This window comes from Lepidochelys olivacea, assembly GCF_965140295.1.
Source record: "Lepidochelys olivacea isolate rLepOli2 genome assembly, chromosome: 2".
NCBI classification, from domain to species: domain Eukaryota; kingdom Metazoa; phylum Chordata; order Testudines; family Cheloniidae; genus Lepidochelys; species Lepidochelys olivacea.
The window spans coordinates 197522754-197538326 of NC_140412.1; the positions used below are offsets into that span (position 1 = coordinate 197522754).

At 41.3% G+C, this 15573-nt stretch overlaps 1 protein-coding gene across 1 annotated transcript in view; it reads right to left on the reverse strand.

The window, feature by feature from the left end:
* The window catches only part of LOC311515951 (uncharacterized protein), a 411106-nt gene that overhangs the window by 182596 nt on the left and 212937 nt on the right, over window positions 1-15573 (reverse strand). The window contains exon 4 of the mRNA XM_084619487.1: window positions 12953-13021. Coding sequence (XP_084475613.1) covers window positions 12953-13021 — 69 coding nt within the window. The remainder of the gene's footprint in view (window positions 1-12952; window positions 13022-15573) is intronic.

The window sequence follows — 15573 nt, forward strand, 5'->3', positions numbered from 1 at the left end:
TGTAATTAATGGAATCAACTTGGTTTTATGGAAAATATATCCTGTCAAACTAATTTGATCATTTTTTTAATGAGACTACTACAAGTTTGATTGATAAAAGGCAACAGTGTTGATGTAATCAACTTGGGATGTCTCTAAGGCACTTGGTACTACATAACATTCTGATTAAAACACTAGAAGGATATAAAATCATCACAGCACACATTAAATGGATTAAAAATTGGCTAACTAGGAGGTCTCAAAATATAACTGTAAATAGTTAAAAGAAAAGAGTACTTGTGGCACCTTAGAGACTAACCAATTTATTTGAGCATAAGCTTTCGTGAGCTACAGCTCACTTCATCGGATGCATTCAGTGGAAAATACAGTGGGGAGATTTATATACATAGAGAACATGAAACAATGGGTGTTACCATACACACAAACGAGAGCGATCACTTAAGGTGAGCTATTACCAGCAGGAGAGCTGGGGGGGGGCAGAGAAGAGGAAACCTTTTGTAGTGATAATCAAGGTGAGCCATTTCCAGCAGCTGACAAGAACGTGTGAGGAACAGTGGGGGATGGGAGGGGGGAATAAAACATTGGGAAAATAGTTTTACTTTGTGTAATGACCCATCCACTCCCAGTCTCTATTTCAAGCCTAAGTTAATTGTATCCAGTTGGCAAATTAATTCCAATTCAGCAGTTTCTCCTTGGAGTCTGGTTTTGAAGTTTTTTTGTTGAAGAATTGCCACTTTTAGGTCTGTAATCGAGTGACCAAAGAGATTGAAGTGTTCTCCAACTGGTTTTTGAACGTTATAATTCTTGACGTCTGATTTGTGTCCATTTATTCTTTTACGTAGAGACTGTCCAGTTTGACCAATGTACATGGCAGAGGGGCATTGCTGGCACATATCACATTGGTAGATGTGCAGGTGAACGAGCCTCTGATAGTGTGGCTGATGTGATTAGGCCCTATGATGGTGTCCCCCGAATAGAGATGTGGACACAGTTGGCAACGGGCTTTGTTGCAATGATAGGTTCCTTGGTTAGTGTTTTTGTTGTGTGGTGTGTGGTTGCTGGTGAGTATTTGCTTCAGGTTGGGGGGCTGTCTGTAAGCAAGGACTGTCCTGTCTCCCAAGATCTGTGAGAGTGATGGGTCGTCCTTCAGGATAGGTTGTAGATCCTTGATGATGTGTTGGAGAGGTTTTAGTTGGGGGCTGAAGATGGCTAGTGGCATTCTGTTATTTTCTTTGTTGGGCCTGTCCTGTAGTAGGTGACTTCTGGGTACTCTTCTGGCTCTATCAATCTATTTCTTCACTTCAGCAGGTGGGTATTGTAGTTGTAAGAACACTTGATAGAGATCCTGTAGGTGTTTGTCTCTGTCTGAGGGGTTGGAGCAAATGCGGTTGTATCGTAGAGCTTGGCTGTAGACAGTGGATCGTGTGGTGTGGTCTGGATGAAAGCTGGAGGCATATAGGTAGGAATAGCGGTCAGTAGGTTTCCGGTATAGGGTGGTGTTTATGTGACCATCGCTTATTAGTGCCATAGTGTCCAGGAAGTGGATCTCTTGTGTGGACTGGTCCAGGCTGAGGTTGATGGTGGGATGGAAATTGTTGAAATCATGGTGGAATTCCTCAAGGGCTTCTTTTCCATGGGTCCAGATGACGAAGATGTCATCAACGTAGCACAAGTGGAGTAGGGGCATTAGGGGACGAGAGCTGAGGAAGCGTCGTTCTAAGTCAGCCATAAAAATGTTGGCATACTGTGGGGCCATGCCGGTACCATAGCAGTGCCGCTGATTGGAAGGAATACATTGTCCCCAAATGTGAAATAGTTATGGGTGAGGACAAAGTCAAAGTTCAGCCACCAGGTTTGCCGTGAAATTATCGGGGATATTGTTCCTGACGGCTTGTAGTCCATCTTTGTGTGGAATTTTAGTGAAGACGACTTCTACATCCATAGTGGCCAGGATGGTGTTTTCAGGAAGATCACTGATTGATTGTAGTTTCCTCAGGAAGTCAGTGGTGTCTCGAAGACAGCTGGGAGTGGCCCAAGGAGGGAGTCTACGTAGCCAGACAATCCTGCTGTCAGGGTGCCAATGCCTGAGATGATGGAGCGCCCAGGATTTCCAGGTTTATGGATCTTGGGTAGCAGATAGAATACCCCTGGTCAGGGTTCCAGGGGTGTGTGTGCAGATTTGTTCTTGTGCTTTTTCAGGGAGTTTCTTGAGCAAATGGTGTAGTTTCTTTTGGTAACCCTCAAAAGTTACCAGTGGGATCAGTGGGATCAGAGGGTAATGGTTTGTAGAAAGTGGTGTTGGAGAGCTGCCTAGCAGCCTCTTGTTCATATTCCGACCTATTCATGACGACAACAGCACCTCCTTTGTAAGCCTTTTTGATTATGATGTCAGAGTGGTTTCTGAGGCTGTGGATGGCATTGTGTTCTGCACGGCTGAGGTTATGGGGCAAGTGATGCTGCTTTTCTACAATTTCAGCACGTGCACGTCGGCGGAAGCACTCTGTGTAGAAGTCCAGTCTGTTGTTTCAACTTTCAGGAGGAGTCCACCCAGAATCCTTCTTTTTGTAGTCTTGGTAGGAAGGTCTCTGTGGGTTAGTATGTTGGAAATATTCCTTGAGTCGGAGACGTCGAAAATAGGATCCTAGGTCACCACAGAACTGTATCATGTTCGTGGAGGTGCAGAAGGAGAGGCTCCAAGATAGCCCAGCAGAAGAATCTGTCCTAAGAGTTTAGTTGAATTAACAATATTGCTGGGCGGGTTAAGGGAACCACTGTTGTAGCCTCTTGTGCCATGTAGTAGTATAGATGGTTTAGTGTCCTTTTTCTTTTGTAAAGAAGCAAAGTGTGTGTTTTAAATGGCTTGTCTAGTTTTTGTAAAGTCCAGCCACAAGGAAGTTTGTGTGGAAGGTTGGTTTTTTATGAGAGTATCCAGTACACCATCATAGGACCTAATCACATCAGCCACGCTATCAGAGGCTCGTTCACCTGCACATCTACCAATGTGATATATGCCATCACGTGCCAGCAATGCCCCTCTGCCATGTACATTGGTCAAACTGGACAGTCTCTACGTAAAAGAATAAATGGACACAAATCAGACGTTAAAAATTAGAACAGTCAAAAACCAGTTGGAGAACGCTTCAATCTCTTTGGTCACTCGATTACAGACCTAAAAGTGGCAATTCTTCAACAAAAAAAACTTCAAAAACAGACTCCAACAAGAGACTGCTGAATTGGATTTAATTTGCCAACTGGATACAATTAACTTAGGCTTGAATAGAGACTGGGAGCGGATGGGTCTTTACACAAAGTAAAACTATTTCCCCATGTTTATTCCCCCTCCCACCCCTCACTGTTCCTCAGACATTCTTGTCAACTGTTGGAAAAGGCTCACCTTGATTATCACTACAAAAGGTTTCCTCTTCTCCCCACCTCCCGCCCCGGCTCTCCTGCTGGTAATAGCTCACCTTAAGTGATCACTCTCATTACAGTGTGTATGGTAACACCCATTGTTTCATGTTCTCTATGTATATAGATCTTCCTACTGTATTTTCCACTGAATGCATCTGATGAAGTGAGCTGTAGCTCATGAAAGCTTATGCTCAAATAAATTTGTTAGTCTAAGGTGCCACAAGTACTCCTTTTCTATTTGCGAATACAGACTAACATGGCTGCTACTCTGAAACCTGTAAATAGATATCGAGCGGGTTTGTTTCCAGTGGAGTCCTGCAGGGATCGGTTTCTTGGCTCTACACAATTTAACATTTTTATCAGTGACCTGGCAGAAAACATCACTGATAAAGTTTACAGAGGAGACAAAAATTGGGGTGAGGGGGTGGTAAATAATGAATAGGATAGAACTCTGATATGGAGCAATCTGCATTGCTTGGTAAGCTGGGTTCAGATAAACAATGAGTTTTAATGTAAAATGTCTAGGTCTAGCAATAAGTGTAGCCCATACTTACTGGATGGGGGAACTCTGATGGGAAGCAGTGACTCTGAAAGAAGTCTGGGGGTTGTGTTGGATAATCAGCTGAACATGAGCTCCCCATGCAATATTGTAGCCAAAAGGGCTAATGCAATCCTGGGGTGCATAAACAGGAGCATCTCAAGTACGATTTGACACTGGTGCAACTGCAGTACTAGAATAGTGTGTCCAGTTCTGGTGCCCACAGTTTAAGAAAGATGTTCAAAACCTGGAGAGGGTTCCGAGAAGAGCCACCAATATTACTAAAGGGTTAGAAAACATGCCTTAATAGTAGTAGACTCAAGGAGCTTCAGCTATTTAGATTAACAAAGAAGATTAAATGGTGAGGACCACAGTTTAAGTACCTACCTGGGAAAAATATTTAATAAAGGGCTCTTCAATCAAGCCAAGAAAGGTAGAACATGATCCAGTGGCTGGAAGTTGAAGCTGAACAAATTCAGACTGGAGATAAGGTGTAAATTTTTAACAGTGACAGTAACTCACCATTGGAACAACTTCCCACAGGACTCCATCACTGGCAATTTTAAAAATCAAGATTGGATGTTTTTCTCGGAATAATTTGGGGGAAATTGGCCCATGTTATACAGGAGGTCAGACTAGATTATAAGGATCCTTTCTGGCCTTGGAATGTATGACATTTTCATTCAACTGGCAGAAGAATCCAAAGAAACTGCTCTCTTTTTACCTTCATAATCATAACTTTGTGAATGTTTCCAATGTCTGTTACAAGATGCCTCTGTTCTCATTACTTCAGTCCATTCAATAGCTTGTTTCTCAGATACTCTGTTTCCTTCCCCAGATGTGAAGAACAACTCTGTGCAGCTTGAAAGCTGGTACCTTCCACCAATAGAAGGTATTACCTCACTTACCTTGTCTCTCATATATGCTGGGGCCCTCACTGCTACAATGCTGCAAAAAGCTTTTACTTTTAGCAGTTTAACTCAGATAAATTCACACACTAGTATTTGATAGCCACTAAGCACCCACTTACCATACTGATCACAGAGCTACATATTTATTGAAGTTTACTAGATAGAATGAGAAAAGTTAATGTGTATTTGTAGACTTAAAATGAAATGAATAGCCAGGTTTACAGACCTGCATTATCAACTGCTCTTCCTATCCTATCCTATCCTATCCTATCCTAAAGAGTAAAGTTCTCTTTACTTCCCATTTTAGTTTATTAGCATAAAGATTTCAATCACAGACAGGAATTAAAACTCAGGCTTTAGTACCAATGAATTTACTGTAACATTTGAAAATCTAAGTAAACATTCCAATGACAAACTTAAAATATGTGAACAAAAATCCCACTCCACCCAATAAAGTCTTTCAGGGTAGAGTTCAAAATTCATACAATTAAGAATGTTTTGAACCCATCCAGAACTAGCTACTTTATACAAGAATGTTAAGGCCAACATATCAAATTACTTGAAAACACAGATCAATAGGAAACAAAAAAGTTACGGATGAGATGATATGTGCAGGCATGTTCTGCTGCAGAGGGAATTTCAGGAGAAGTTCTGGATGGCCTGACCAGCTCTACTTCTAGAGCACTAGGTCTGAGGACAAATAGCCCTTGTAAAGCCTATCTTTACTAGGAATCCACAAGAGACACATCCTTTAGAAGCAGAAGAACTTCAAGGGTAGGGTGCAGATGGTACATCATCTCTGAAAGCAGTAGGATCTTCATTCCACTTATTTTCACCATAGAAAGATGAAGTAGAGTAGCACTAAGAATTCTGATATGGACATAGGAATAGCCATATCCAAGCAGATCTATAGTCCATCCTACTGTAGCCTGGTATTCTACTGTAGCCTGGTATTCTGTCTGCCAGACTAAACTTGCTTCAGAGAGGTGAAAAAACCCTTCCATAATGCATTTCAGGCATCACTGATAAAAAGGAACACTTATCCACAGTTAACACACAAGATACTACAAAGTTTAGATTTCCTCTATATTAAATCTCAGGTGCCACCATAGGATAAATATGGGAAAGGTTGTCTTTTTAATGTCAGCCACTGTAATAATGCAGTGCATCACGAGGGAAAGTTTCTTCCTGATCTTAGCTGGTGATCACTATGTCCTGAGGTCTGAGGACAAATAGCCCTTGTAAAGCCTATCTTTACTAGTGTAGCTACTACGAATAAGTGAGATTTTTGTAGTACCAAATATGGGGTAGCAGATTCTACAATGGACTATCAAACTTCCAATACTCAGGGCCTTTTAACCAGACAAATTCTACTGTCAGTTTAATATATGATATGATCCTGACTGGCAGAGGCAGCAGCAGAGAGATTAACTCTATGTAGAGACAATTCCTCAGCAGATGTAAGTTAGCTACATTAAAGACAATGGAGCTACACCTGTTGAGGATCTGACCTGTATGCAGCGGCGGATTAATGATTTCGCTGCCCCAGGGCCTGAAATAATTGCCGCCTCCTCCCCTCCCCCCCGCCAGCAGCTCCCGGCCCCCCCACTGCAGCTCGCCTGCACTCCGCCTCCTCCCCTGAGTGCACCGCCGGGTCCTGCTTCTCCCCGCTCCCTGCCAGTGCTTGTGCACGATACAGCTTTGCGAAGGAGAGGGGAAGAGGGGGGAAATGCGGCGCGCTCAGGATAGGAGGCGGGGAAGGGGTGGAGTGGGGGCGGGGCCGGGGGCAGAGGGCATGAACCAGCACCGGGGGAAGCAGCCTCTGGTTGCTGTTATAAATTTGCCACCCCTGCAAATTTGCTGGACTAGACCTAGGCCTTGTTGGCCTAGGCATTAATACGCCGCTGCCTGTATGCTCTTAAGAGGTATTTTCCATCTCTAGTTTAGGATTTATAGATCACAATTTCACTAATGCTACAAGGTAAACAGCTATTAGGCTACATATAGAAATAAGCTCCAGACATGCATGGTAGTCATAGAAGAAAGTATTTTGTTATTACTCACTAAAACATACACCCTTATCCTAATAAAGGAGTTTTTTCCTGCAGTGGTTCACTACCTGTAGATGTGTTTTTCTTGATCTACTAATTGGTTGCCTGAAAATTAAGCATACAAGTCTTTGAAGCACTATGGTCACTGCTATGTTATTAAAAGCATCTGTGCAAATCAACCAGTCTCACTTCTTTTCATATGAAAGGAAAAAAAAAGTTAAATGTTCTAACAAGCCCTTTGCATGACAGGCAACTGAACTGGCTATACTCCAAGCCCTCAAACAAACAAACAAACCACACAGCACACAATTCTGTGTTCCCAGCCCTGTGTCTGTTCCCTAGCCCTCCCAACTAACTAGTTCAGTATCTCACAGACCCCCATCTGTCCCAAAACCCAACCCCACATCCATTGTGTACACCCCATGCCTATCCTTGCTCCTCAGCACATCTCTGCTCTTCCTGAAGCTCTGGAAGTTCCTCCCACCTTCCAGGCCTGGAGAAGAGAATTCCAAGGAGGGGTTCTTCACCCCCACCTTTCAGATCTGGAGAGGTGGTGGATCCAAAGGGGGCCATTCAATCCCCCACCCTTCCCAGACTAAGCCTGCAGGGACAGAGAGGAGAGGTGGGAGGAGCAGAAAAGTGCCAATCCATTACTCAAGAGAGGCGGGGGCAGAGCAGAGCCACTCTGAGTAGATGAGCTCTTTCTGCTCCCTTCTCCCACGCAACCAAAAATGTGGTATGGGCTCTCCGAAGGACTCCGGAACTAGACAGCAATACAGTTGAAGATTGTAACTTGTACTCTCAATTACCTCTTGCACCAGACTGACCACATTAAGGAACAGCCACTGTAAATTACAATATAACTAAATACATCACTATCACTTTCAATTTAATTTTTTGTGGAATTGTAATGAACTGCTGACAAATATTAGGAGTATGTTAATAAATGGTTTGTGGTCCATATTTTTTTCTACTTTTCAAAAGTGTCCATGGCTTCAAGGTTGACAACCTGCGATTTATTGAATACTCTGCAGGTGGTTTCCAAATGACCTATTTTTGTCAAATGTCTCATTTTACATATTACTGTGCAGTGTCACTAACCTTTGCTGTTAGCCTGCATAGACCTCAAGAATACTGTGTGGTGAGTGTAACGGAAAGATATTAAAATCTAGAGTCATGATCTGTTTAAACAGCATTGGCTTAAATAGCTATCCATATTTGGACCTTGTGAATTTACACTGTAGGATGAAACCTGCACTGTGATGTCATGTGGTGCCATCAGCTATACAGAAGTGTTTTGCCAACTGCTAAGTGGCACCTCCATTTATTTTCTCTTGTCTGCTAGTGTTTCTTTTAAAGGCATAGGGCCTGAGCCTGCTCTGAGTCTATGGCTGAGCTTTCCACTACCTTCAGTAGGTCCCAGGTGATTTTGCCCACCTAATGGTTGCTGAAGATCGTAAAATGTCTCAAAAAATACAAACGGGAACTGGCGTTGTACAGGTCATCATTATTGGCTTTGAAGAACAGGGATGGAGAATCAGTAACCGATCAAACAGAGTTGGAGGCAATTTGCAGGGATTTTTATACCCAGCTGTTTGCATCCCGTATAGACGTCCCAATGCCATCACTTCAACAAACCGATGAACACATACTCCTGGTTCTCATCAGTGAAGTCAGTCATGCAGCCCATCAAATGAAAGAGGGGAAGGCTCCAGGCAAGGACATTCTGACAGCAGAAGTGCTTAAGGCAGGAGGTCAGGAACTTCGGAAAGCTCTCGCCCAAAGGTTCAACCTCTACTTGGAAATCCAGAAGATACCGACCAGTTGGAAAGAGTCCAATACCATCTTGCTGCATAAGAAACTTGATCAAGAAAACCTAAAGAACTATCACCCGATCTGCGTGCTTTTGCATATCTATATGTTGTTCGCTAAAATAATAACAAATAGACAGTCGAGAAGCCTCGATGAACAGCAACCTAGAGAGCAGGCTGGCTTTTGAAGGAATTACAGCATGATAGACCACTCTAGTAGTTGGTTTAGAGTGAAGATGTGTTCAAGGCAATACAAATCCCCTTTGCGCATTGCCTTCGTGGACTACGAGAAGGCGTTCAACAGCGTAGAGACTAATGCTGTTCTTGAAGCTCTTTCGGAACAGGGCATCGGTGCAAAATATATCACATTACTAAAGGAAGTGAACTCTGGCTGCAGCACAGACATATCACTGTTTGATACTCCCCTCTGCATCCCCATCAAGAAAGGTGTGAAACAAGTTTCACCAAAATTATTCACAGCCTGCCTTGAATTGGTTTTTCAATGAGCAGACTTGAAAGGCGGGATTAATATCAATGGCAAGCAGCTAAACCATCTCAGGTTCGCAGATGATATAGTGCTGATAGCTGAAAATACAGTCCAGTTTAAGAGAATGCTTAAAGAACTGAACGCGAAAAGTAGTCAAGTCAGATTAAAAATGAACCGTTCGAAAACAAAATACATGGGATCAGATGTTCTGCCAAGAACCCAAATAACTCTTGGAGGAGAGCAGATCCAAGAGGTTGATAAATACGTTTATTTGGGCCAGGAAGTCAACATGCACCACGGTCAGAAAGGCAAACTGTCATGCAGAAAAAAAGCTGGATGGTGCGCATTTAATGACATCAAGGACCTCCTCCAAGGAAAGATCAGCAAAACAATTCATGCAAATCTTTTTAACTCAACCGTGTTGTTGAAAGCAGGCTCAGCAAAATGCGGTGGGTGGGACATGTGGTCCAACTCAGGAACAACAGATGGACCGCAGCTATAGCCAAGTGGAATCCGTGAGAACAGAAATGGCCATGCGGTTGGCCTCCAAAGAGGTGGGATGATTTCCTAACAAGGAGATATGGACAAGCATGGCGAAGTCTGGCCAGAGCGAGAGAAGATTGGAAGACGTATTGTGATCGGCTCAGTCTCAACTGATGAAGGACCGACAGTCTACGCAAAACCAAGATAGGTGGCATTGGTAGTCCTAACTTATGGATATCACTGTTGCCACTGAAACATAACTGACTCTAGCTGTTGAAATCAGGAGTGGTCTTAACATGTCCCCAAGCAATAAAGACATTTATAAGTTCCTTCATAGTCAGTTTAATATATACACACATGCACACATATGGATTTTTATAGCTTTGTAAGCTTATTGTTGACCTTCTGGGGTCAATCTTTTTAACTATCCAACTATTGATGTTAGTTTATTGTTCTAGCAAAGTTTATAAAACAGAAGATGTGGCACACTTATGAGATAGTCAGAAGAGGGCAGCCTTCTGTAAGAGGGCATCTTCTGTAACAAGACACTGGCCCTGGCTCCAGGACCTAAAAGAGTACATACATTGCTGCCCATCAAAAATACTAAACTTGTATCACCTCTCACACTTTCAGAGTAAGAAGTTAAAAGGAACATATGAAAATCTCTCTAGATAGTGCATTTGAGGTAGAGAAGTATATTTCACCTTATCCAATACAGAATATAAGTACGTATGAGTTTATTACATTTGCACAAAGCAAACCAAGTCACTGAAAATGGCACGTTTTCCCAAATTCATTGACCCACCTGTAGAATCCCTTCAAATCTCTCATCCAATGTGTCCTCTAACTTCACATAGAGATGGAAATTTAAAATGAAAACTTGGTGGAGGGAGGGAAGTTAATTTAACTTTTAACAGTTCTTAGATGTATCAGAAGTCTCAGTTGGGTAGTTCTATTAGATTTTTGTATGGATTCTTGTAAGATGATATATGGAAAAAGCTTTATTGAGTTCACTGCATGAGGCTCAAGAATATACAGACAATATGAATTTGAACTTTAATCTTGTTCTTTTTTGGAAAACTATTTTCAAAATCTTTAAGTAAACTATATATAATCTCTTGCAGGAGACAAGACTGAATACAAACCTATGATCCAATAACTATGTTTTGCTGATCTCAAAACATGAGTGCATGGCAGCATCAGGACTCCTGAACTGATCCGTAACACTGCCAGATATCCCACAGTTGGATTTTGCAAGTGCCAGTTCCATCAAGCAAGTGTATAGGCTTATTGAAGACAAAAGTTTACAGTAAACATGGATGAGAAAGAATGATTAGAGTGCAGATGACAAAGGAAGAGAAAGATTACAATGTGGGGGTATAATGTAGGAGGAGAAGAATTACCACAGGCATGTTTTAATACAATAGGACAAGATTTTTCCAGCAGATGCAGGATGGTCTAGGCATATTTTTAAACAATATTCCTGGTAGTTAATCTCTCAACTCTGCTAGGGCCTCAACAAGATTCTAATGCCACCAAACAATCTTTGTGTACTTATGTTCCACCCTTCCCCTCTGCTTAAAAGGAAATCAAGTGTATAGAGTACCAAATGCATTTCATATGATTTGTTAAAGGGATATTCTTCTCTTGATTTAGGAGCATCTCTCCTATTAACATTAAGAGGGAGTTGCACTCATACACTGAGAGAAGAATATTTGCTTCTGGGTTTGCTCTGTGCACATCACTGGAAATATGTTAACTTCCTGTACTTAGCCCCCCTACTAAAGGTAAAGTCAAGGCTGACACGTTCAGAAGATAAACCTCTAGCCATTATAAAAAAAAAAATCCCCGTAATAAAACACACTACCCTTCAAAATGAGGGGGAAAGGCAGTGCTGAATTCTCAGCTACTCAGGTGAACAGACACACAAACAATATACCCCAGGCATTGGGCTAGTCTCAACTTCAGCTTTATAGATTTTGAGGCCGGAAGTGACCCATGTGATTATCTAATCTGACTGCCAGTATAACACAGGTCATAGGACTGCCTTGAAAATGTGCATGTGTGCACTTCATTGCCACAGTGCAGGCAGTAATCCTAATCCTATTCGATGAGAAGCAGAAAGCAAGACTCTTCTCCATTTCAGCAAGCATGCATGCTCATCAACAGAAAGCAAAGCGGAAGGTGTGATTGTTTCTAATCTCTAGAGTTTCTGTTATCCAGCCTCTTCTTTATACTGAAGTTTCAAGGCCTGAATAAAAATGGGACCCAGTTCTGAACTACCTCTGCTTTCAATTGTGTAAAGCCAAATCCCAGTTGACGGCAAAAGCCACCTTGGATGTTTCCCCACTTCTAGGGGCACGTACTCATACCTTTATCAAAACAAACCAACACCCCAGGTTTATTTGTGTGCAGTCCTCCTAAGGATTTTCCCACGTTGCAGCTGCTATTTTGAAAGAGCCGATAAGGTAATCACTACCAACTGAATGACTTAAAAATATAAAGTTGGGGAGAGAGGTTACATTTTAAACTGGTCAACCCATCATTTAAGCAACCGAGTTATGTTTCTGCCTACAGTCACAACAGTCTTTCCCCTGTTCTACCACAATGAATTGACTACAGTCTCCTCTCAATATGCCACACTCAGGGGACAAGGGGGAAGATAGTAAAAAAGAAAAAAAGAAAAAAAAAGTAAAGCTGCTAATAATTTCATCACTAGGTGGCTGCTGTTACATTGCTTCCCTGCTCTTTGTATCAGCATTTAGTCTGTGTTTGTGGTTGGTCCCAAAATTTCCCTGTGATGCATCAGATTAGCTTTCTCATTTGATTGTTTTAAATGGTGCAAAACACTGGTGTAGCAGGGACAGTGACATGACTGAACTCAATTGGGGATATAATCTCTTCCAAAGCGTGAGTCAAATTCATCTCCAGCAAAAGAAGCGTGACGGAACCCTCCATTCATTCCACCCTACTCAGTGGCACCATTAGAGACGGTGACTCATGGCTGCAAGGATCCTTCCAAGTGATCAGTGGGCCTGTACACATGTTGCAGAAACCCCATCAATCTCAGTGGTATTGTGCCTGCTTGTGCCATCATTCAAACTGGCCCACTTGGGTCAAGCAAGCTAGGCAACTCTAGAACCCACAGTTGATTATTACTTAAAAATAACAGAGCAGCATGAGCATATGGTGCATGCTATATGCACCTCCAGGTATTATGATACAGTGCGGTGCATGTTCTCTTGAAAAGCACATATTACCTGATGTGGCTGTGAGCTGGACCATCTGCTATATGAAGGAGCACCTGAAGTCTTGCTGGCTGTTGACCTCTGTAAAATAAAAATGCCATGCATTCAGCCAGAGTTCAGTATAAATATCCATACATGAACTTAATTAACGTCAGCAACTCAGATTTCTACAGAGAAAGAAAGGCAGCACTGTCAAGGGTTAGGGCATTGGCCTGAGACAAAGGAGACCTGGGTTTTAGTTCCAGCTTTGCCATTGACCTGCTGTGTGACCTTAGACAAGTGCCTTTGTGCTTCTGTTTCTCCTCGCAGCCTTTGTCTTGGCTATTTAGATTGCAAACTCTTGAGGACAATCTCTGTTTAAATAAGTGTGTTTACACTGCCTAGCATAACTGGGTCCCAGCCTTAGTTGGGGCTTCTAGACACTACTGTATCATAAAGAACAACAATGCAGAGTGGTCATCTTATTATGTAGCCTTATGCTTTATTTCCCGTTACCGCTCCATGTCTACCGACGCAGAAATGCTAAACCATGTCTAGTGTGACAAAGCTATAATATCTACCTAATAATCTGATTCCAGCCATACTCCTGCAGAAACGTCAGTATGTAATCTACATACACTGTAAAAAGCATACCAAGTCCTGTTTTATTCTTTGAGCTGTAAACTTAAATGCAATACTTGTGACATACAATAGTTAAGTGAAAAAAGAAAAGGAGTACTTGTGGCACCTTAGAGACTAACCAATTTATTTGAGCATAAGCTTTCGTGAGCTACAGCTCACTTCATCAGATGCATGCAGTGGAAAATACAGTGGGGAGATTTCTGAATGCATCCGATGAAGTGAGCTATAGCTCACAAAAGCTTATGCTCAAATAAATTGGTTAGTCTCTAAGGTGCCACAAGTACTCCTTTTCTTTTTTTTTCTTTTTTTTTTTGCAGATACAGACTAACACGGCTGCTACTCTGAAACCTGTCAATAGTTAAGTGAGATGGTGTACTAATTGCCACTGAGTTTAAAATTATTTGAAAAAGTATTACCTAACCAGCAAGTTGTCTGAGGTGATCTGGTCCTTATCTGATAAAATCATTCACCCAAAGACACTGTTAAAGGTCTCAAGTTTTCTACCAATTGTGATTATGTAGCAACAAAGCTGTTCTCTCTTTATACTGCATTACACCGATCTTAAATGTTTTAATTCACAGGATCTAGTGAAAGTGACTCAATCCAGACTAGAGGTATGAGCTCAGGTTTGTTTGTTTCAACTACTATAGATGGGTTAATTTAGTGCTTTTGAAACTCAGGAACTAATTGCTTTTGCAGGTATGGTATAATGTAGGGAAGTGTTTTATCAGTGCATCACAATCCTAATCTAGACTCACCTGCTATTCTAACTCTGGAAGTTTTTTTCGGCAGAGTGTGATAATCATGCTGTTCTGTACTGGGACATTGATCCTCACAAATAAGAACTATATTTTCATACTTCCTGCACTAATGTTGGTACATAGGGCAGAAACTACAATTAGACTTATGTTATTTACACTTGAGACCTAGCTTGAATTCAGGTCTCCAGAAATGAAATATTAATTCACCAACACATCACATCACCAGCTAGGCTCGAACACAAGCTCAGATTTATGAAGGGAACATATATGGAAATTATAGATCTATGCGGAATTTGTAGTATAATACTCTCTTTGTAATTACAGAAATAAATGGTTTAATGCTTGTAACACTTGTGGACAGAATAAAGATGTTCTAGGATATAACCAATAGGTTTACATTTATCATTATATATTCTAGAGTGATTGACTTTTCATTCTTACTAATGAGAAACAGAGTCAGTTGATTATGTTGCTGATTATTCCTTTTGATAAAAAAAAAGTCGTATTACAAATTTAATAGCAATAATCTTGCTCCATGGGTTCTTAACAGATATCCTTAGATGGGCAGATATCCCAAACAAAGATTCAATTTCTTTTTAAATATAAAGACTTCAAACTAAAAACAAACACACATTTTGCTTAAAAAACGCTTTTACAGAACTCAGAAGACAAGGAGAGAGAGAGACCTAGTGAGTCTCTCAATAGTAAGTTGAAAAATGAGACAATTACATTTCTCCAGAAGCTTATTTTATAATGAAACAAGTTGCTAGAAGCACCTTATGCTTTTCTTAATTAAAAATACCTAGAAAGGCAAAAACTTATCAAAATAACTGTGTTCCTGCTGTCCAAATTTCTCAGTCAATAGCCAAGAGAATTATGGTTTTCCTATTTTCTTCAGTAGTGAATTTCTTTCATAATCAGTAACCGCCCCCAACCCACGTGTTTCATAATTCTGTTAGTAAAAAATAAAAAAATCTGCCCAGCACAAATATTAAGAAGAATCTACAACAGCGGCCTACTCTCCCAGACCCTTGTAAAGGGGCCTTAATGTAAATGAGAAAGAGCCTTAGATATAATCTGCAATGAGTGCAACATATCACTATTATTAACTCAGCATCTGTGTAACCCTTATCTGGTTTAATAAAACAAGTGTTGAGATGAAAGTGTCAATTTATGAGATATTGTGTAAGGCCATCAGAATACAAAAGGATACTTAAAATAGAGTGGGTGAGAAGCTCTCAGACAGAATGA